The following is a 24,437-nucleotide window of genomic DNA, read 5'->3' as shown; positions in this document are numbered from 1 at the left end:
CTTCACTTGTGACACTAGTAAACTAAAGAACACTGTCTTCAAAAGAAAAAGATTAGAGCTTGAGGAAGTCTCTGAATTTTTTTTAATCAGTCTGTATGAAATTCTTAAATATGAATTATATTCTGTGTAGCCATTAAAAACCATGATTTATTTATTGACATGGAAAGATATCCATGATAAACTATGAAGAAAGTAGGTTACAAAAAGGTATTTCTATTTTTATCACATTTTCGTAGAAACAAAACAATGCTCTTCCTCACTCTTTACACACACACACAGACACACACACACACACAGACACACACACACACACACTCTCTCTCTCTCTCATATATACATATTTAAAAAAAGAGTGGAAGGATACTTATCCAAATTGCTGAGAACGATTTTCTCAGAATGTAGAATACAGAGTGATTTTTACTTTATTTATACCTTTTTGCATTGTTTGACTGGGAGAAAAAAAACCCCACATAATACATTTATAGCTAGAAAAAATGAACCAATTTCCATTTTAGAAAGCAAAATACGATGAAAACCAAAATCATAAAACTTCTCATTTTCTTAAATTCTCCTGCAAAATACTCAAAAAAGACCTCTTTGTACCTTATCAACACTTCAGCTTTAGTTAAGAACATCAATTGAAATTACTTCAAATGTCCTGAAAATTCTTAATTTCTCAGATTAATGTTTTAATTAAATGGTTGATCTTTGGTAACGTGCAAGAGTACTATAAAACCACTTTCTTTATTTTACTAGCTACAGTTTTTCTAAGTACTACAGTTAATGCTTGATGCCTGTATTTGGAACACAGAGCTTCCCTGGAGGAAAAGATTGGCTTTGTCTTATTTTCTCTTTTTTTTTTTTTTTTTTTGAGACAGAGTCTTGCTCTGTTGCCCAGGCTGGAGTGCAGTGGCACGATCTCGGCTCACTGAAAGCTCTGCCTCCCGGGTTCATGCCATTCTCCTGCCTCAGCCTCCTGAGTAGCTGGGACTACAGGCACCTGCCACCACGCCCGGCTAATTTTTTGTATTTTTAGTAGAGATGGGGTTTCACCGTGTTAGCCAGGATGGTCTCAATCTCCTGAACTCGTGATCCACCCGCCTCGGCCTCCCAAAGTGCTGGGATTATAGGCGTGAGCCACTGTGCCCGGCTTATTTTCAATGCTAAAGCAAAATGTGTGGTTTGGTTGGGTTATTTAAAAAATGAAGTCAAGACTTTCAGCCGGGTGCGGTGGCTCATGCCTGTAATCCCAGCACTTTGGGAGGCCGAGATGGGCAGATCACTTGAGGTCAGGAGTTCAAGACAAGCCTGGCCAACATGGTGAAAGCCTGTCTCTCCTACAAATCCAAAAAATTAGCCGGGTATGGTGGCATGCGCCTGTAATCCCAGCTAGTCGGGGGGCTGAAACAGGAGAATCACATGAACCCGGGAGGCAGAGGTTGCAATGGGCTGAGATCGAGCCACTGCACTCCAGCCTGGGCGACAAAGCAAGACTCCGTCTCAAAAAAATAAAAAAAAAAATAAAAAATAAAAAAACCCAAGACTTTCAGTTGACTATCAAACTTTTAACCTTCTGCACAAATCTTAAGAGTTTCAGCATTACAAATTTAACTCAAAACAAAAGCCTTTGCTTTGAGTCTACAAATGCTCCTTTCAGTTACAGAAGTGCTAATTTGTCCGAAGTCATACAATGCATTGACTCATTTTCTTGAAGATGACTCACTCAATAAGCTGAAACATAATGACTATGTGTTTGTAACTACTCAAAACAACTGTAAAACGGCTTGTCATTTGAACTTTGAATTCAGAGGCATCAGTTACATTTTCTGAATTTATATTTTATAAATGTAAAGCAGCTGAAGATGCATATTTTAGTAAGAAAAGAATTGCCAGCTCTGCCTTTGTAACTGCTTCCTTCGTGTTCTTCCAAGTCTCTATGTAGTTAAAATTATTTTAATATTTAGAGGTTCAAACCAAATTCCAGAAGGTTATTAATGAGAAAACGATAAAGTGATGTTAGATCTCTTTAAAGCTTTAGCTTTACCAAAACACACAAATGTTGAAAGCTATCAGCAAATATTTATTGGGCATCCAGTATGTGCAAGTGACTGTTGTTATGGGTTTTCAAAGAGGTGTACTCCAAGTGTGATTCCTGGATCAGCAGCATCAGCAGTGTTTCAAAACTGGCTTAAAAATACAATCTCTGCTTCCCCTTTACTAATCGAACTCTGCGTGTGGAGTCCACCAATTGGTGATTTAACAAAGCTCTCCAGGTGATTCTGATATACTTTAAAGTTTGAGAATCATTGCTTCAGATGATGATGATGATTATTATTAGAGGGTCTTGCACTGTTGCCCAGGTTGAGGGCAGTGGCGTGATCATGGCTCACTGCAGCCTTGACCTGCCAGGCTCAAGCAATACTTCCACTGCAGCCTCCCGAGTAGCTGGCATGCCACTATGCCCAGCCAATTTTTTACTTTTTGTAGAGACAGGGTTTTGCCATGTTGCCTAGGCTGGTCTTGAACTCCTGGGCTCAAGCGATCCTCCTGCCTTGGCCTCCCAAAGTGCTAGGATTACAGACATGAGCCACCACACCCCAATCACTCCAGATTATTAATACTGTAAGAATAGCATCCCCCCTGTTCCCTTTTAAATAATAATAATAACATTATTATTATTTTTTGAGACAGAATCTTGTTCTGTCATCCAGGTTGGAGTGTAATGGCACAATCTCGGCTCACTGCAACCACCGCCTCTTGGGTTCAAGTGATTCTCCTGCCTCAGCCTCCTGAGTAGCTGGGACTACAGGTGTGTGCCAACACACCTGGCTAATTTTTGTATTTTTAGTAGAGACAGGGTTTTACCATGTTGGCCAGGCTGTTCTTGAACTCCTGACCTCAAATGATCTGCCCACCTCGGCCTCCCAAAGTGTTGGGATTACAGGCGTGAGCCACTGTGCCTGGCCTTAGATAATTATTTAAGAAAGAAATATATCAAGAAATACAGACAAGATTTATATAAATGTATAATGTTACTTTTGGTTAGGATATAAAACATTTAAAAAATTAAAATTAAGATATAAAATAACTATGAAAAGATTCCTTTAAATTTTTATATATTCTAATCAAAGGACTCATTACCACATACCTAGATTACTGCAATAACTACCCTAGCAGGCCTCCCTGATTTAAAATGATCTTTTCCTCCTCTCTATTCTGTATTAGCTTCTGAGGAATCTTCCCTAACTACTATAGCTGTCCCACGGCATTCTTTGGCTCAAAAACCTGTAATGTTTCACAAGTGCTTATTGAAAAGGGAGAGGTACTACCTTTAGTTAGTAATCTAGAGCAGGCAGAAAGCTTGTGCAACCCGTGGCCCAAGATGGCTTTCAATGTGGCCCAGCATAAATTCATAAACTTTCTGAAAACATTATGAGATATTCTGATTTTTTTTAAGCTCATCAGCTATCGTTAGTGTATTTTATATGTGGCCCAAGACAATTCTTCTTTTTCCAGTGTGGTCCAGGGAAGCCAAATGATTGGACACCCCTGAGAGGCTCAGATGGGAAATGTAAATAAGGAAAGTAAGCCACGTGAATATTGAATGGGTAGAAATACTTTCCAATTTCCACAAAGAAATATGGTCATCTCAGTTTTGTTTTCCTAGTTTTATTGGAGGTATTACTACAACAGTGCAGGAATGATGACAAATGGTGACACTTGACTTAAGAAGACAATAGGGGCTGGGCACTGTGGCTCACGCCTGTAATCCCAGCACTTTGGGAGGCCAAGGTGGGTGGATCACGAGGTCAGGAGTTCGAGACCAGCCTGGCCAATACGGTGAAACCCCATCTCTACTAAAATACAAAAATTAGCTGAGCATGGTAGTGTGCGCCTGTAGTCCCAGCTGCTCGGGAGGCTGAGGCAGGAGAATCGATTGAACCTGGGAGGCGGAGGTTGCAGTGAGCCGAGATTGTGCCACTGCACTCCAGCCTGGGCAAAAGAGCAAGACTCCGTCTCACAAAGAGGATTATGGTAAATTAAGAACCCATGCTAGATCTCACCTAACTTTAAAATTCTGGCTTACGTTTTTTTAAAAAAACACTGTGATCCAAACAAGATGTATCTCTGGCCTATACACTGCCAGTTTGAGACCTCCAGTTTACAGCACTAAATCCATATTTGCCTGCCTTGTTTTCTAGTCTCTATCTTCCCAATAATCATAATAATAATCCCCATACTTAGACAGCACTTTGCACTATGCAGTATGTTTTCATGTCCAGTTGACCCTCTCAACGTGAGAGGTAGTCAGGAGATGAGGAAATGGGCACAGACAGGGTAAAGTAACTTGTCCAGTATCATATGATTAGTAAAGACCTAAGTCCACGTCTCCTGAGTCTGAAGCCAGCATCAATCTTTGGCCATTTCACTCCCTCCTTGTCCTTCCCTATGTGTGTTTTTGCTTGTTAAGTCCTTATCTAGAAAAATTTCTTTCTACCAATCCAAATCTCATCATCTTTCAAGAGTCAGCTCAAGCTCCACTGACTACATAAACCTTCCTAATCTAGGTCAAATCCCCAAGGTTTTTCTCCATTTTCTGAACTTCAATTGTTATTATAGTTAATAACTTACAAATTGGTGCTTACCAACAGTCTTAAACCATCAAATTATTTCACAACACTCCACATTATCTTCTCTCTTACTTCACATAGTTCCCAGCACATGTGTTGGGATGTAAAAATGACTGTTCAATTTTGGCTATCTTAGATAGTCTTTTGAGGAAGAAAATTATGATGACACCACTAACTTACCAGCCTGATGTTGTCTTCTGGGCGGAGTAATATGAACATTGCTTGGAGATGCTGTTGGAGATCGCCTGGTGAAATTTACAAACCAAAGGATAATTATTCTCCATTCTAATGTTGACAGAGAGGATTCCTTCTACTTTAGTGACTTTTGTAAAAGAAAGTTCTGATTCATTAAAGGACTCTAATTAGACATAGAAATTAAATGATTATTAACTTCTTTTAAAATGGAAAGACTGCTAGACTGCATCTTAATACATTTGCTTTTAGTCTATACTACATTAAAATTTATGTCTGTTCTATGAAAGGTACACTTGAGACCAGTCTCAGTTTTGTATTATGGTGGATGTTCATGAGAGACTTGTTGGTGAGATCTGTTAGGCAGAGGTAGCACCCACTGGCTGTTTTTGGGCCCACTGAAGGTAGCAATGAGGGCACTTTGAAAATGGGTATAGTAGTGTAGTGTTAGAGGAATTATCCATAACTTTTAAAAAGCTAACCATTTTTTCATTCCTATTTCTATAATTACATGCTTCGGTTGCATTTGACCTAGGAAGACTTTTGGATTCTCCCTAGAATAAGGTCAGTAGTTTAAAATGATTTTCATATTAGTGACTGATATTATTATTATTTATTTTAATTTTTTTTGAGATGGAGTCTCGCTCTGTCACCCACGCTGGAGTGTAGTGACTGATATTATAATGAGTATGTATATATATATATATACACACACACACACATGTATATGTATATACGTATACATATACACAGAGTGAGACTCCGTCTCAAAAAATATATATATACACACACACGTATATATATGTATATACACATGCATATATGTATATAAATATACATACATATATACACATGTGTGTATATATATACTCTCATAATATCCATACATATAAATATATATTTATATTTATACATATATATTTATACATATCCATACATATAAATATATATACACATATATGTGTGTGTATATATATACTGTCATTATAATATCAGTCACTACACTCCAGTGTGGGCGACAGAGCGAGACTCCATCTCAAAAAAAAATTAAAACTCATGCTAGAGCTTGCAGAGCCGAGATTGCGCTACTGCACTCCAGCCTGGGTGACAGAGCGAGACTCTGTCTCAAAAACATATATATATATACACACACACACACACACACCTATGTATGTATATATATACGTACGTGTGTGTGTGTGTGTGTGTGTATTTTTTGAGACAGAGTCTCGCTCTGTCACCCAGGCTGGAGTGCAGTGGTGCGATCTCTGCTCTGCAAGCTCCGCCTCCCGGGTTCACATCATTCTCCTGCCTCAGCCTCCCGAGTAGCTGGGATTACAGGCGCCTGCCACCATGCCCGGCTAATTTTTTGTATTTTTAGTAGAGATGGGGTTTCGCCGTGTTAGCCAGGATGGTCTTGATCTCCTGACCTTGTGATCCGCCTGCCTCGGCCTCCCAAAGTGCTGGGATTACAGGCGTGAGCCACCGTGCCTGGCCAATGAGAGTATATATTAAGTATGCCACATAAGGGATATATATTCTCCTGAACACATTATTAGGTTCTTTGAAATGGCCAACCATTATTTGAATCTTCACTTGTTCTTATACATCTTGTCAAACTAAGTTGAAATTTCTTTGTTTTAACTATTATAGATTTCCTCATATTCCTAGGAAATCTGAGGCTTTAGATAGCAGGAGATAAATAATGTACTATCATAAATTATGAAAATCTGTGAACAAAAAAACCTCATTCTTGCCCACTCAGATCTTGCCCTTATTAAAGTCTAAGGTGACTGACATAGTCACATAACCATGAATGCCAGTATAACTTGTTCTCACATTGGTCTTGAAATCTACATAATTTTCCTTCAGTTAACTAATAGCTGTTAATTATGAGATGAAATACTGTTATGTACAAGAAGTGGATAGAGGCAGGAAGAAAAAAAAATAGGTTGGCAAACGGGTTGGTGCGTTTGTCTAAATGGTCAGCAAGTCTGAAAGCCTTTCCTTTCTTCTCCCTCTTTCCTTCTCATACAGAATAGTTTTCTTAATCTCAGCACTTTGGGAGGCTGAAGCGGGGGACTGCTTGAGGCTAGTGAGCTATGATCATGCCACTGCACTCCAGCCTGGGTGACAGAGCAAGACCTTATATTTAAATATAAATAAATAAACAAAAACCAAACAACTCCCCCACCCCAAACCAAAAAGGATGGTTTTCACTGCTGGCTTCTGACCAATTAATTCCATATTGCAGAATCTTTCAATTTTCAAAATTAAAATGGAGAGTCATTATGTTTGGCCAGATCCATTCTACTACATTTCAAGGCCAGGGACACAATCTAAGTCTCATATGCACAAACCCAAGAGAAACGAAAACGTATGTCCACCCAAAAAGTTGTACACACATCTATATACAGCATTATTCATAATAGCAAAAAAGTGGAAACAACTCAAATGTCTATCAAATGATGAATGGATAAATAAAATGTTGTATTATCCACAAAATGTAATATTATTTGGTCATAAAAAGGAATGATGTACTGATACATACTATACCATGGATGACCTTTGAAAACATGCTAAGTAAAAGGAGCCTAACTCAAAAATCCATTTATATGAATCCATTTACAGAACATCCAGAATAGGCAAATCTATAGAGACAGAAAGTAGATTAGTGGTTGCTTAGGGCTGGTAGAGAGGGTGAGAGAAATAGGGAGTGCCTGCTAATGGACATCGGGTTTATTTTCAGGGCGATAAAAATGTTCTAAAATTAGATTGTGGTGATGGCTGTACAACTCTGTGACTATTCTAAAAACCAATGCATGTACACTTTAAATGAGTAAACTGGGTGAATTATATGGTTTGTGGATTATATCTCAATAAAGCTGTTAAACAAAAAATAAAAGAACAAGTATGAGGAGACAAAGTGTTAGGTATAAACAGTGAAAAGCTACCGGAGTTACAAGTTGCAACTGAGTTAAGCAACTGAGGATACTTTTTATTTTATTTTTTTTCTTGAGACAGGGTCTTACTCTGCCACCCAGACTGGAGTACAGTGGCACTATCACAGCTCCCTACAGCTGTGACCTCCTGGGCTCAAGCAATCCTCCCACCTCAGCCTCCAGGGTAGCCAGGACTAACTACCCTAGGTGTTGTGCACCACAACGCCTAGCTAATTTTTTGTATTTTTTTTTTTTTTTCACGTCATAAGTTTATTGACAAACATATCTAGTATGGCATATGAGTTCTAGTTTGGTCCACTTCCAGAGGCTGCACCTCTTAAAATGCTCTTCATATCTGTTAAATGGAGGAACTGAAACATCCTTATGTTTTAAGCAGTTGGTGTCTTACAAGGAAGGGTGTAGCAAATGCAGATCCAAAGTACAAACACATCTTAGCTAGTAACGACCACTTGTTTTCCACTGAAAATGGCAAATTCGCTGCTGGAAGCTCTGCGAAAGGCGCAGAGAACGAGGACAGATGAAATGGCGGCACCTCACCAAGACCTTTTTTTTCACGACCTTCATTTTTTGTATTTTTTGTAGAGATGAGGTTTCACCATGTTGCCCAGGCTGGTCCCAAACTCCTAAGCTCAAGCAATCTGTCTGCCTCGGCCTCCCAAAATGCTGGGATTACAGGCACACACCACTGCACCAGGGCTGAGCTTCTTTAAAATTAAGTTTCCTTCTGTCCTACCAGTAGAAATAACCAGAGGAAAGGATTTTTAGGATGGAGAACTTCTGGAGGAGAACCCTAAATAGCAGCCCAAAGTCCCCACTCCAAACACTACTGGCCCAAAGATTCAGCTGGCTTATTTGAAGCTCAGACAAAAACCAGGAGTCCTACTCAAGTAAGCCTTCTTATGTGAGTTGGAAGCTCAGGTTTGTCAGCTGCAAAAAGTATTTACTGCTCTGAGCAAACTGCATATCATTTCCTACTGGGCAACTGCTCTTCACAGAGTCTAACAGAAGGCAATATATTGATATAGCATTAAGATAACCTTCCCTACATTTCCCTACCATATACTTCATCTCTAGGAGCTAAATTTCAAATTTCTATTGGATTTTATAGACTTTTCATTGTTTCCATTTAAAATACTGGCAGACATTCACCCATAATATCCTTTTTTGATTGCAAAATAGTATTTGGATATTTCAAATGCAGCCCAGTTAAAAAATTCTAACTAGTTCAAGAAACATGCATAAGGAAGTACAACTAGACAAGGTAAGCCCTTGATCTGCTCTCAATTCTGCCATCAACTTGCAGTTACTGTGGGCCTGGCCAAGGCAGCTTCAGTTTATGTGACAGCCTGGCTTTTACAAGCTGAGTTTATACTCGCACTGCCTCATCTGTTCCGGTCTGGATCACAAATCAAGTCCATTCAGCTTGTGTTAAATCTGCTTTTCTTTTCAGTATGAGGAAAGCTAAGTGAACAATGTCAAGTAGAAACCTGGGTGGCAGCTGAGTGTAGAAGTTTGACCAAAGAAAAATGCCAACCAGTGCCAGGAGCTTTAAAAGCCACTGACCCCATTAACTATTACATGCCATAGAGTAATTTGCCCAACATTCTAGTCAGACAAACTGGATTTAAACCAATAATTTGTCTTCTTTTTACTGTAAGGGATAAATATCCACACTGAAAAGAAATAAAAAGCTGAGCGGGCATACTTCATCCGCACATTCAAGTTTTTTGGGGAAGTGTCCTCCCCTACCCGACCTCTGGTACTGGGCACTGGGGAGGAAGGTTTTAGAAAGTGTAATCCAAGCTAATTTCCAAAAGAGGTTATTTCTTCCCTTACTCTAAAAAATTTTCCATGGCTGGAGAGTTCTGGTAGGAGGAAAATATTGTCCAAACAAAATGGATTACAATTCTGAGCTGCCACAGCTGCAACTAGGTGAAGGCCCAAACAAGTAGTAGGGCAGCCACTAAAATAGCCGAGATTATCTTGACTAAAGCTATGCTCAACTACTGGCTCAATGGGATCCAATATTTTTGGCTTTTACCTCTGACCTAAACACTTAAGGTTATCGTAGTCTTTGTTCCTTTCTTAGTAATTACAATTTTTTTCATTCCTGGAGGTCATAAGTGGTCAAAGTGGCACATTTATGACAACAAGCAATCACCTCTTTCTGTACTACTGATCAGGATTAGTGTCCTCAGGCTGACTTTTATTTTTTTCCCCAAAATGATAAATAAGGTCTGCCAGTAGAAGAGAAGCATCAGGTTATCTTCTTAAACTGTGGATATCCTATACCTGGAGATCTCTCTCCCTAAGACACATTTTCTATGGTTCTTTTAAAACCTCATCATCACAGGTGTTCCTGATTTTAGAGAAATCCAATATAAAAGAATACAATGCATATACTACTGTTAGTTGATATTTCAAAACAAGAGTCTTATACTCATTCCCATGTGAACATTTGATGATTCCTCTGGGTTAAATTTCCAGTCTTTTTAGTGTATACATTCAAGTAGCAGACACTGGCATTTTAATATGTGACATAATGACTCATTATCACAGCAAAAGTTTATCTTAGTATATTCTGTATCATTCTCCTCCTCATACCATCACCAGACAGTAGAAAGAAATCAGAAATTGAATCTTTGATTAGTTGAAGTAATTCTGAATAAGATTCAAGGGAACAGCTAAACTTCTTTTTTTCTTTTTGAGATGGAGTCTCATTCTGTCGCCCAGGCTGGAGGGTTGCAGCGCAATCTCAGCTCACTGCAACCTCCATCTCCCAGGTTCCAGCAATTCTCCTGCCTCAGCCTCCCGAGTAGCTGGGACTACAGGCGCGCGCCACCATGCCTGCTAATTTTTGTATTTTTTTCTTTTTTTTTGAGATGGAGTCTTACTGTGTCGCCCAGGCTGGAGTGCAGTGGCGCGATCTCAGCTCACTGCAAGCTCCACCTCCCGGGTTCACACCATTCTCCTGACTCAGCCTCCTGAATAGCTGGGACCACAGGCGCCCGCCACCATGTCCGGCTAATTTTTTTAAATTTTTAGTAGAGACGGAGTTTCACCACGTTAGCCAGGATGGTCTTGATCTCCTGACCTTGTGATCCGCCTGTCTCAGCCTCCCAAAGTGCTGGGATTACAGGCGTGAGCCACTGTGCCCGGCCTAATTTTTTTATTTTTTATAGAGATGAGGTTTCGCCATGTTAGCCAGGCTGGTCTCAAACTCCTGACCTCAGGTGATCCACCTGCCTCGGCCTCCCGAGGTGCTGGGATCATAGGCGCGAGCCGTGCCTGGCTCTTTTTTTTTTTTTTTTTTTGAGACAGGGTCCCACTCTGTCACCAAGGCTGGAGTGCAGTGGTGCAAAGATGGCTAACTGCAGTCTCAACCTCCCAGGCTCAAGTGACCCTCCCACCTCAGCCTCCCAGGTAGCTGGGACCACAGGTGTACACCACCACATGTCACTAATTTTCTTTTTTTGAAGTGGAGTCTTGCTCTGTTGCCCAGGCTGGTGTGCAGTGGCATGATCTCGGCTCACTGTAACCTTCGCTTCCCAGGTTCAAGTGATTCTCCTGCCTCAGCCTCCAGAGCAGCTGAGATTACAGCAGTGTGCCACTACGCCCAGCTAATTTTTGTATTTTTAGTAGAGACAGGGTTTCACCATGTTGGCCAGGCTGGTCTCGAACTTCTGACCTCAGGTGATCCGCCTGCCTTGGCATCCCCAAATGCTAGGATTACAGGTGTGAGCCACTGCGCCTGGCCACATTTGGCTAATTTAAAATTTTTTTTTTTTTTTTTTTGTAGCAATGGGATTTCACCATCTTGCCCAGGCCGGTCTCAAAGTCCTTGACTCAGGCAATCCTCTTGCCTCAGCCTCCCAAAGTGCTGGGATTACATCTGTAAGCCAATGTGCCTGGCCCACCTGAACATTTTTAACCTGAACACTCAAAACCTTAACTCAGGGCCGGGTGCGGGGACTCACACCTATAATCCTAGCACTTTGGATAACTGAGGTGGGTGGATCACCTGAGGCCAGGAGTTCGACACCAGCCTAGCCAACATGGTGAAACACCATCTCTACTAAAAACACAAAAATTAGCTGCATATGGTGGTGCATGCCTGCAGTCCCAGCTACTTGGGAGGTAATTCTCCAGGAGAATTGCTTGAATCCAGGAGGCGGAGGTTGCAATGAGCTGAGATTATGCCATTGCACTCTAGCCTGGGTGACAGAGTGAGGGTCTGTCTCAAAAAAAAAATAAAACAACCCTGGCCGGGCGTGGTGGCTGAAGTCTGTAATCCCAGCACTTCGGGAGGCTGAGGCAGGTGGATCACCTGAGGTCAGGAGTTCGAGGCCAGCCTGGCTAATGTGGTAAAACCCTGTCTCTACTAAAAATACAAAAATGAGCTGGGCGTGGTGGCGGGCGCCTGTAGTCCCAGCTACTCAGGAGGCTGAGGCAGGAGGATCGCTTGAACCCAGGAGGTGGAGGTTGCAGTGATCTGGGATCATGCCACTGCACTCCACCCTGGGTGACACAGCAAGACTCCATCTCAAAAAAACAAAACAAAACAAAACAACCCCAATCTTAACTGAGAAGTTCCATATAACTTCATTATTTTGGTACCGTCTTATTATTATTCCAACAAAAATGTATTGAACATCTACTATGTGTAAAAGGCTTTTTGCGAAGTGCTAAAAAAATTGGTCTGTGAGGGTAAAAGTCATTACGGCTCTGTACAATGCTTTCTTTCACCATTAAAGAACTTCTGAAGAGATGGGGATGAGGGAGTCAACCTTTTAGAATGTAACAAAAGATATAGTTACCAAGAAAGAAATGGTGTATATGCAAGCATTACCTGCATGCTTGTTCCGTCTGTGGCTGATTCTTGGTGTGGATGAGCCATTTCCCCGTGGTAGAAAAAGGGCAGCACCTTTGACAGTTAGAAAGCTCTCGCTGATGCTACAAGGAAAAAGTCAAAAGAAAATAAATTACTTAGGAAAGGAAATCAAAGAGTAGGATGGATAACCACTTTAGGATTCTCTCTTCTCTATTCCAAAGTCCCAACTTCACAGAATGAAGTAAAAACATAATCAAGAGAGGCTGTGGTTACTCACTCATACGCTCCTGTCTACTCTAGACAAGTTTTCTTTCTTTTTCTTTTTTGAAAGGGAGTCTTGCTCTGTCGCCCAGGCTGGAGTGCAGTGGCGTGATCTTGGCTCACTGCAACCTCCGCCTCCTGGGTTCAAGCGATTCTCCTGCCTCAGCCTCCCGAGTAGGCTGGGATTACCGGCGCCTGCCACCACGCCCAGCTAATTTTTGAATATTAGTAGAGAGGGTTTCACTATGTAGGTCAAGATGGTCTCAAACTCCTGACCTCAAATGATCCGCCCACCTCGGCCTCCCAAAGTGCTGGGAATACAGACATGAGCCACCGTGCGTGGCCTCTAGACAAGTTTTCTGAAACAAAACTTTACAATATTCTTTTTTTTTGAGATGGAGTCTCACTCTGTTGCCCAGGCTGGAGTGCAGTGGTGCGACCTTGGCTCACTGCAACAACCTCCGCCTCCCAGGTTCAAGTAATTCTCCTGCCTCAGCCTCCTGAGTAGCTGGGATTACAGGAGCAAGCCACCACGACCAGCTAATTTTTGTATTTTTAATAGAGATGGGGTTTTACCACGTTGGCCAGGCTGGTTTTGAACTCCTGATGTCATGTGATCCACCAGCCTCGGCCTCCCAAAGTGCTAGGACTACAGATGTGAGCCACTGCTCCCAGCCAAAACTTACAATATTCTATATACATTACATGGCAGCAGTTAAGAGCGGAGGCTCTGAAACCAGAATGCCTGAGTTTGAATCCTGGCTTTACTTCTTTCTAACAGAGTAGGCCTAAATTTCCTTATCTGTAAAACAGGGATAATAAAATGAAGTTGTTGTAAAGAGCCAATGAGAACAGAGCTTCTTAAAGTGGTGCCTAGCATACAGTAAAAAGCCCTTAATAAATATTAGTTATTATAAGTAGATTAGTAGAAGGTTATCAGTAATGATGTTTCAATACCGTCCTGATCAGATGTGAAGTATGTTACAATATTTAGCTACTAGTAATACGTCCAAAGTTTGCAAAAAAAATTTGTTTAAAATATACACAACAGTAAAGTGTTACCTCAAAATTTTACTACTGCCAACTTGTATCCCCATACTCAGTGAAAAGTAGTAGGCAGGAAGTGTGTTTAACCTACTTGAGTTTGTCATTCACAAGATGATAATATAGGTGGAGAATTACTGCTGAGGATAGTAGCTATTCAAAATACAATTACTGGTCTGGTCACAGTGGTTCATGCCTGTAATCCCAGTGCTTTGGGAGGCCAAGCCAAGAGGATTGCTTGAGTCTTGGAGTTTGAGACCAGACTAGGCAACACAGTGAGACTCCATCTCTAAAAAAATATTTTAAAAATAGCTGGGGGTGGTATCACATGCCTGTAGTCCTAGCTATTCAGGAGGGTGAGGTGGGAGGATCACTTGAGCCTAGGAGTTCGAGATTATAGTGAGTTATGATGGCGCCATTGTACTCCAGCTGGGGCGACAGAGCAAGACTCTGTCTCTTAAAAAAAAAAAAAAAAAAGCAAAACACAAAAACTAGTGGATACCCACAAACAACCAGAAAATAAATCTAAATTATTTCATATCAATAAACTAAATAAGCCTTTCAAGTTATCCATCAAGTTTCTCACAGAATCTGAAAGGACAGAACTTAACTCACAAATAGCCAAGTTTAGAAATACCTAATAGAGGATTCTAAATTGCTTTTGAGTACAGTACTGCTATTAAAGGTTAGCTAGCAGACTGTAAATGACATTGTCTACTCAGTATTTCCACTTGGAAATCTTAATTGGCATGTTAAATTGACGTTGCCAAAACTAAATTCTTGAGTTCCCCCACCCTCAAGTCAATCTCTGGCCTCGTTCTCCAGCCTCATTCTCCCAGTTGTTTAGGCAAAACACCTAATAGTCATCCTTAGTGTCTTTCCTTCCTATAATATATATCTAATCCATTAGCAAGTCCTGTGAGCTTTACTTTCAAATATATCTTGAACCTGCCCACTTATCCCTATCACCACTATCACACTGGTCCATGGCACCAGCATTCCTTACTTGGACCACTATTTAAAAAGTTTTTCTTAAGCCTTTTATTATAGAAAATTTCAAACATACACAAAAGTAGAGGGAATAACTATGATAAGTAAGCCCCCATGTTCCCATCACATTTGAGCTTTAATTTGTGGCAAATTTTGTTCCTTCTACGTCCTCACTCATTTTACCTTGCCCCTAAAGTGAAACAAACCCCAGGTGCTGTATCAAAAAAAAACTTCTTAACAGGTCTATCTGCAACCACTTCTGCCCTCGATTATCTACTCACCAAATAGCAACCAGAGTGACTTAAAAAACATTGATCGTAAAGTGTCACTTCCCTGCTTAAAACCCTCCAAAGGCTTCCTTTTGTAGTTGTAAATAAAAAAACCAGTCTTTAGCTTGGTCTTCAAGGACCTGTAACATCCTACAGGACTACTCCTCTGATCTTGTATCGTCTCCCCTTTCGTTTACCATGATCTAAGATTCTTCTTTCTGTTTCTTCGATGTTTTGAGGGCCTTTGTGCTTTCTGTTCCCTACTTGGAATACTTTTCTTGTGGCCTATCATTATGTAAGTCTCAGCTTACATATCACTGCTCCTTCCCCCAATTCCAATCATACTCTATCCTGTTGTTCTGTTTTGTTTCCTTCAGAATATTTATCATAAACTAAAATTATATTTATTTAGGTGTATACCTGTTGTGGTTACCTTCCTATAGTAGAATATAAGCTCCAAGAGGGCAAGGACTTAATTTTGTGCATCACTGTAGCCGCAGCACTGGAAATAGTGTAAGGCACATATTAGCTGCTTGAACAATAGGTGATGGATGAATGAATTTATCCCAGTTTTTTCCACACTGTATGTCTGTCCTGTCACTGTAGCAGAAATTGTAATTTAGGACAAGTCTCACATGTAAAAATAATAATTATATAACTCAATATATGTGGCAGATTAATGGACTTTAAGATGTTTGATGATAGATTAGCAAATGAAGTTAAATCACCTCTATAATGTTATCAGATATTGATTCAATTTTATCCTTTAATAAAGTCCATGAAGCTAATAAAACCTTTGAGGTAACCTGCCAAATAGACTGAAACACACCTTCTAAAAACAAAAGAATCCACAGATGTCACTTTAAAAATCTGCATGCTGGCTGGGGGTGGTGGTGCCTTGATTTTATTTTGTTTTCATCTTTAAATAAAGCATTACTCTCTTGTGGTCTGTTGCACAAGCCTTGTCTCTTGTTACAACCGTGGTGTTCACATGCTACCCTACTGTGGGTCACTCTGTTCCACTCACATTACGGGAACAACCTAAAACAAAATGTCTGAGTACAGGATGAGTGGGCCACACCACAGACAGGAAATGAAATTCACACTTTTGCCAACACAGCAACTGCTGCTTTACTAAATGAAAATATTTTAAAAATAAAGGCTAAATATTCTACCTATTCACCAGGCAAAGTAACAGCTTTGGACACTGTGGGTTCCAGTAAACAAAGCAGTTCGCTACATCTACAAAAGAAGTGTGTATATTTGTTGAAGAGTTTAAAACAACTGAACATACTTCAGTCACTCCTTTTGTGAGATAGGTAGTTTCTCTTTGACAAACACTGTTTTAAGAACTTCCTGGTTTTTGGAGTTCAGCAATACTGTTTTTTTATAGATACATTTGTTGCTTATGCTTTAAAGCATATGTAAGTACATTCTTGCTTTAAAGCATATCTAAATGTGTTATTTAAAATGAATGCAGGGCTTTCTCAAAGTAAGAGTTAAGGAGCTGGACAAGGGCTGTTGGTTAGTTCAAAGCCACCTGGACTCCAGAAACTCCTGATTATAAAAGAAAGGCCAGGAGTCAAACTCACATATAGTATAAATATCACAAATTCACATATAAGAGAAAAGAGGCTTTCCTATTTGAAACACAAATGTCAATAAACTTTTCTGATGGAACAAATTGTACAAGGTAGGCCAACAGACTACTATTTTTTTTTTTTTTTTTGAGATGGAGTCTTGCTCTGTTGCCCAGGCTGGAGTGCAATGGTGAGATCTTGGTTCACTGCAACCTCTGCCTCCTGGGCTCAAACGATTCTTGTGCCTCAGCCTCGCGAACAGCTGGGACTATGGGCATACGTCACCATACCTGGCTAATTTTTGTATTTTTAGTGGAGACGGGGTTTCACCATGTTGCCCAGGCTGGTCTGGAACTCCTGACCTTAAGTGATCCACCCACCTTGGCCTCCCAAAGTGCTGGGATTACAGGTGTAAGCCACCATGCCCAGCCCGAGACTACTATTAAATACTATTATAATAGGCGCGATACAGGCTCCCAGAGACTCGTGGCAGATAATCCGGATGGTACAATCAATCGTCTTTATTCCATGGCCCCAGGTTATGACCCCTCAGTTATCAAAAAAGTGACATTCTGTTGGTCACAAGGGGACCAGAAATAAGTGTGTGGCTGATTACAAAAATCTCTTATCATAACAGAAAAAAATTCATAGCATGGAAGTGATAAAACAAAATTTATAACCACCACCAGAGTTTAGGTAGATAAAATTCCACTTGAAAATTAAATGCTTTATTTGCATATAAAGAAAATTATATGTAAATTTAATCACATAAACTTTTGTGTAAGATAAAAGGTTGGTATATCTTGCCAGAATAGTAAAAGATTTATTATGTAAATATGTCTTCCTGAAACAGCTGCTTAAAAATTCAATTGACAAGGAGTTGTCAATTGTCTAATTAAAAAGTCTGTTCTTGCTAGGCGTGGTGGCTCACACCTGTAATCCCAACACTTTGGGAGGCCAAGGCGGGCAGATCACCTGAGGTCAGGAGTTCGAGATCAGCCTGGCCAACATGGCGAAACCCCATCTCGACTAAAAATACAAAAAAATTAGCCAGGCATGGTGGCGGGTGCCTGTAATCCCAGCTGCTAGGGAGGCTGAGGCAAGAGAATCACTGGAACCTGGGAGGCGGAGGTTGCAGTGAGCCGAGATTGTGCCACTGCACTCCAGCCTGGACGACAGAGTGGAACTCTGCTTCAAAAAAAAAAAAAAAAAAAAAACAACCGGTTCTTTAGAAAGGCAGGTGAAAACTTTTTCATGTTTCTCAATTGACTAGTTCTGTAGAGTCTGGCACAGAAACAGAACTGCAGTAAACTCTATGAAGTCATTTGTATGTGATTACAGATACCTAAGTTAAATATAACCCCGAAGGACTTAAGAACCCCCACAGTAAGGAATGAATGAGATAAAGAGAATACTATTTTCTTGATCTAAAGAGAATAATTAGCTGCTTGATACAAAAATGACAGAATCACCTTTCTAATAGAGCACTCCTGACAGTGAAGTTCTCCGGAGTCTTTATAACTTAAAAACATCTATGCTTCTCTTTGCCATAGATTGCTTGCTCAATAAGGGGAAAGTCATCCCTGGTTAAGAAATATATATATATATATAGAGAGAGAGAGAGAGAGAGAGAGCTAATAATAGCTAACTCAACTAGATATCTACTGTATGCTAGGTGCATTTTACATTACTTTATTTAACCTTCCTAACAATTCTATGAAGTAGGTACTATTTTTACCCCCAATATACATGTAAGAGACTGAGGGCTCAGAGATCATAAGTTACTTGCCTAAAATCTATACAGCTAGTAAGCCTCAGAGCAAGGATTCAAACCAAGATTTGACTTGAAAGCTTATGCTCCAAATCATGCTCTACCATGTTGTTTTCGCTTTATGATATAGTTTATGGCGGACGAAATATAATGTCTTACCTACACACCTTTTCAACAGAATAGAATTTAAAAGTAGAGTACAGGGGCTGAGTGTGGTGGCTCACGCCTGTAATCCCAGCACTTTGGGAGGCCAAGGAGGGTGGATCACTTGAGGCCAGGAGTTCAAGACCAGCCTGGCCATCATGGCAAAACTCCGTCTCTACTAAAAATACAAAAATTAGCCAGGTGTGGTGGCACACGCTTATAATCCCAGCTACTTGGGAGGCTGAGGCAAGAGAATTGCTTGAACTCTGGAGGTGGAGTTTGCAGTGAGCTGAGATCACGCCACTGCACTCCAGCCTGGGAAACAGAGTGAAACTCCATTTCAAAAAAAAAATGTAGAGTACAGGAGTGAGAGAAAAGAACTGAAATCCATTCGGATTCCAACTCTTCTCATTTTCCCCACCACTTCCCCAACAAGGCCATAAACAGAAAGACTACACTGAGGGGGATAAAGAACATGTCTGAGATGAATCCAGCTGGGCTGGACAGTAGAGCAAGTTGTAATATCTGTTGGGAATGACAGTGGCATCTCAGTCTCAAAAAATGGAGGAAAGAGCACTCGGCTTTAAATATATTTGGGAAAGTGCTCTGTGACAATCCTTTCTGATCAAAATCACTTCCTAAAGTATGACATTTGTTAACTGGTAGTTTCTTCTTAGACAAAGTGTGGAGGAAAAGGTCAACTAAGGGAAGAAAATATTTAACTGTTCTGAGGTTGAAATAATCTTTGAGGAATGTGGCCAGGGTGATCATCCATGACCAGCAGGAAGGTCAAGGAAGCAAAACAAAGCAACAACATACCTGGCCTAACTGCTGAACGTCAGTTGGATAGAAATTCCACTGTTCTACATGCACACATATAAGAAGAAATGGCTCATTTACTATGAGAAATCAAGTGGCACAAAGTAGATGTTATACTAAAATGAAGGAAGCAGATTTTCATGTTTATGTTTGTAATGCCAAACTCTGGAGTTGGTTTGATATTTCTGCTTGAAGCCAAAATTAGCAGGCAAATTATTGTGTAATATCGACTGCATGCAGTATTATCGCACAAAGTGAGTTGGTTGGTATTTATGTTAAATTCAAGTACCACACATAATCTGAACTCATACTTTTGTCTTGAAGAATACTCATCTAGCAAAAACTTTCAAATACACTCCACTCTCCCCAAATTTTTCCCCTCCTGATAAGCCTTCTCTGCTTCGTTGTTTAATTTTCAGATTCAAGGTGCTAGGACAGCTTCTGTCAACCCCACTAGGTGGAAAGGAATTCATGTTCCCACTTGGTGTGACCACACCACAGACAGGGAATTTCATAATAAAAAGTTTCAAATATCAGACCAGAGTTCAAAGAATTACACAGCTATCAATACTAATGCCTAATGAAAAAATCTGGCCAAACCCCTAAAACTGGAAAGAAAAAGTAATTGTTCCTTGATGTATGCAACCTGGCTTCAAAAGTCAAAAGTACACCTCTAGGTAGTGAAGAAAATGTGATTCTGTAATCCTAAAGGAATTTAGAATACAACAGGAGAAAATCCAAACTCATATATCGTAATGTTCTCTGTAATTAGACATTCCCGCCCTACCCCTGCAGCATGACCAAACATTGAATACTAGAATGCCCAGCCATACCTGGAACCCTCTCCCTGAGGGCATTGACTTCCCAGACACATGCCTCTGAATGCAAGAGTCAGGATTATTTATCTCCTTATCACCAGACCAGCAGAGACTGGGCCACATGAGTAAACCAATTACCGGCCGGCCGAAGCAGAGAAGAGCTTAGGACTCTGGTTCTTACTCATTAACGATAACCATCAGACTTAGTTCCAGCTCATCTTCCACTTAAACTCTGTTGCACAATGCCCAGCACAACTATACTAGGATGCAGCTATCTGTTTTTCCCCTTTCCTAAAACTGAAGGGGGGAAAAAGGATCTGTTTGTTCAAGATTGAGAGACAAATTCCAATCTGGATGAAACTTCCTAGTCTTTTCACTACAGATCATCAATGGAAGGCAAAAACAAAACAAAAAACCAAAATTACTTGTTCTGTTCATTTTGAACGTTCACTTACTGATACGATCTTCTAATTCCATTTTTGCTTTAACCATGTGCATCTTAGAAATGTCTGACAGAGACATAATTTAGGATCAATAATTTTACCATTGGTCATACAATTAACCTTCTAGCTTTTACAGATGGGGCAATATCTACTTTGACATTTGTTGGTTTTGGCTGTTCAGCAATAGATTTATCTTTTTCAATATCACCCTACTCTCCTTTTGGGGAATCCATTCAAATGTGGTTCTGGTGGCCTCCAACTCTGGAACTGCAAGGGGTTTTGTAGGAAGCTGGAATGTGGCTTACATCTGGCAGTTGGAAATTCTCCCCGTGGAATCTGAATCTCCCCTGGAAACTCTCCCCTGGGACCATACCCCATTATTCGTACTGCTTTAGATACATGGGGAGTGTCGAGGTATGGGACACTCTGCTCCTGCTCCCTGGTCTTCCCTGAATGACCTTAGCTCTTTCCTTTGAACCCCAAATATCTGAGACAGGTTTCGGTCAATTTAGGAAGTTCATTTTGCCAAAGTTAAGAATGTATGCCTGTGACACAGCCTCAGGAGGTCCTGACGACATGTTCCCAATGTGGTCGGGGCACAGCTTGGTTTTATACATTTTAGGGAGACATGAGACATCAATCGATATATGTAAAATGTACACTGGTTCCATCAAGAAAGGCGAGATAACTCGAAGTGGGGAGAGGACTTCCAGGTCATAGGCAGATACAAGACAAATGGTTGCATTCTTTTGGGTTTCTGATTAGCCTTTCCAAAGAAGGCAATCAGGTTTGCATTTATTTCACTGGGCAGAGGAGGGATGACTTTGAGTTCTGTCTGTCCTTTGTCCACAAGGAAATTCCTTGTGAGGGAGGTATGTAGCTTTTAAAAATCTTAGTAGCTATCTTTTTAGGAATAGAATGGGGGGCAGTTTTGCCCTAAGCACTTCCCAGCTTGACTTTTCCCTTTGGCTTGGTGATGATTTGGGTGATGATTTTGAGATTTATTTTCCTTTCATATGTCTGTTCTCTAAGTTTGGTCCTCTAGCCTCCCATTAGGATGTCTGACAACTTTCTGACAAATATTTTACTTATGATAGTTAAAATTCATTTCTGGCAGAGCGCGGTGGCTCACGCCTGTAATCTCAGTACTTTGGAAGGCCAAGGTGGGTGGATCACTTGAGGTCAGGAGTTTGAGACCTGCCTGGCCAACATGGTGAAACCCCATCTCTACTAAAAATACAAAAACTAGCCGGGCATGGTGGCATGTGCCTGTAATCCCAGCTACTCGGGAGGCTGAGGCAGGAGAATTGCTTGAATCCGGGAGGTAGAGTTTGCAATGAGCCAAGATCACGTCACTGCACTCCAGCCTGGGCGACAGAGTAAGACTGTCTCAAAAACAAAACAAAACAAAACAAAACATTTATGAGCTTGTAACAGAGAATCTAATATATCAACTGAAGCCCAGAGAATTTACTGATTTACCCTAAAATCACATAGCTAGTTAGCAGTAGGGCCGGGCTTAAGCCCCCATGTCATCTGACACTCTGGGCAGCACTTTAACCCTTTATTCTGTGTTCGATGTTATTACAACAGGACATATTGCTAAATAATAGCTTAAACAACTAGCAGTTAAAAACACTGCCAGTCGAGGCTGGGCATGGTGGCTCACGCCTGTAATTCCAGCACTTTGGGAGGCTGAGGCGGGTGGATCACGACATCAGGAGTTCGAGACTATCCTGGCTAAAACAGCGAAATCCCATCTCTACTAAAAATATAAAAAATTAGCCAGGTGTGGTGGCATGCGCCTGTAATTCCAGCTACTCGGGAGGCTGAGGCAGGAGAATTGCTTGAACCCGGGAGGTGGAGGCTGCAGTGAGCCGAGATCGCGCCACTGCACTCCAGCCTGGGCAACAGAGAGAGACAGCATCTCAAAACAAACAAACAAACAAAACCCCCCCAAAGAAAACGCCACTGGTCAGTTCATCTGAAGAGAACAAAGGCAGGATTTCACTGCAAAGCTTGGTATGATGCTTGTTCTGTTTCTCTTTTTCTTTCTTTTTTTCTTTTTAGCTTTTAGCTTTTGGTTTGAGTTTTAAATTACTACCAAATCATGAAAGATCAGAGCTGCAGGGCCTTTAGGGACTCTAAGGCAGGGCTCTAAATGGAAGTAGTTGGGCCTAATTCACCATGTCTTGTGAGACCAAGCACAGATCTAAAATAATTTTGACTTCTGAATACCTTTGAAAAGAACACACCCTATCCCATTCCTCCAGGTAGCCACCATTCTTGGACTTATACCAAGCAGCCTTGCTACAAAACACTTCTGAGGTTGCTAAGATCCAAGAGACCAGACCTTCTCATGACACCACTGCTGTCTTCTTGTCTTCCTCTCTGTGCAGCCACCTTAGCAAGGCTCAGCCTCAGTCTTGCCTCCAGTCACCATCCAAAAATAACCACCACCTCCCTCACCCCCAAACAAAAACCTGGGTGCTCAGAAAAGGAACTGGTCTCAAGTAACTTCCCAACACACAACTGACCCAGGTCCTCCTGGTAACTGACAGTGGTGGAGAGTTTTGTTTTTGAGAAGGTCCTCCTCCAAAGAGAGGAGAAACTGCCTCAGCTCAAAGGAACCCATTTCCCTTACAGACTGAATCAACAAAGCTTCTTGGTCCTGCAGCCCTAAATTCTAGATGTAAATACTTTTTCAAAATGGAAAAATTTAAAAGCTGTCTGGACTCAAAAGTAAATGACCTGAAAAGTTCTTTCTTAGTATTTAAAATGCTGGATGTCTTGGTTACTAAGAGACATGATGATGACCAACATGTCTCTTAGTAACCAAGACATGGCACCAAGTTTAAAATAGTTGGGAATAAACAAAACAAAATGAAAGGAGATTAACTCAGAAAAACTGTTCAGCATTTAAAAAATAATTTCATTTGCATGATTCAACAAATACCTTCCCAGGTATTTAAAAACACATCCGCAGAAGAAATGCAAATTAGGCTTTCAAGCATTTGGCTTAAGTGTCAAACCCTGCTTTCAGACCATTCTCTTTCACCCTTGGCAATGTGTCTTTGAGGCTAAGGTCATCTTCTGTTCTTTGTTGCTGTTACCTTCTGATATCCTTGTCACTCTTTTTTTAACCCCTTATCTTGTCCAATCTTCTTTCCCCAATTCCCCAAATCCTACTATAATCTTAAGATATTTCAGTGTTCATACAGATGAACATCCAACAACTTTGTCTCAAAATTTCTCATCCTCTTGGTCTTCAAAGACCTTTACTCCTTTTAGACTTCTAATTCACAGGGTCCCTCTGGAAGTCACGAGTTCTTGATGGACTTAATTTCAGAAATTAAACTCACTTTCTGATTACAGCTCCCTCTCCTTGTAATTCCCATGTGCTCACTCCCTCTTCAAGCTGAGGGAGACTCCTAGACCCCTGATTCCTGAATTTTTTCTTTCTTTTTTTCTTTTTTTGTTTTTTGGGACAGAGTCTTGCCCTGTCACCCAGGCTGAAGTGCAATGGTGCAATCTCGGCTCACTGCAACCTCCGCCTCCTGGGCTCAAGCAATTCTCCTGCCTCAGCCTCCAGAGTAGCTGGGATTACAGGCACGCACCACTGTGCCCAGCTAATTTTTGTATTTTTAGTAGAGACGGGGTTTCACCATGTTGCCCAGACTG

The 24,437-nt window shown here is 40.8% G+C and overlaps 1 protein-coding gene across 9 annotated transcripts in view; it reads right to left on the bottom strand.

The window, feature by feature from the left end:
- Positions 1–24,437, bottom strand: part of SSH2 (slingshot protein phosphatase 2) — a 305,334-nt gene that overhangs the window by 64,999 nt on the left and 215,898 nt on the right. For 5 of the 9 annotated variants that reach the window (XM_031010769.3, XM_031010771.3, XM_031010774.3 and 2 more), the window contains 2 exons: positions 12,636–12,739; positions 4,812–4,876 (listed from right to left, as the gene is read on the bottom strand). In XM_031010769.3, the coding sequence (XP_030866629.2) occupies positions 4,812–4,876; positions 12,636–12,739 (169 nt within the window). The remainder of the gene's footprint in view (positions 1–4,811; positions 4,877–12,635; positions 12,740–24,437) is intronic. The other 4 variants (XM_055388581.2, XM_055388582.2, XM_055388583.2 and 1 more) reach the window with 1 other exon arrangement.

Source organism: Gorilla gorilla, chromosome 4, assembly GCF_029281585.2.
Source record: "Gorilla gorilla gorilla isolate KB3781 chromosome 4, NHGRI_mGorGor1-v2.1_pri, whole genome shotgun sequence".
Lineage (NCBI taxonomy): Eukaryota > Metazoa > Chordata > Mammalia > Primates > Hominidae > Gorilla > Gorilla gorilla.
The sequence above is the reverse complement of the archived record's forward strand: the minus strand, read 5'-3'. Positions and strand labels throughout refer to the sequence as shown.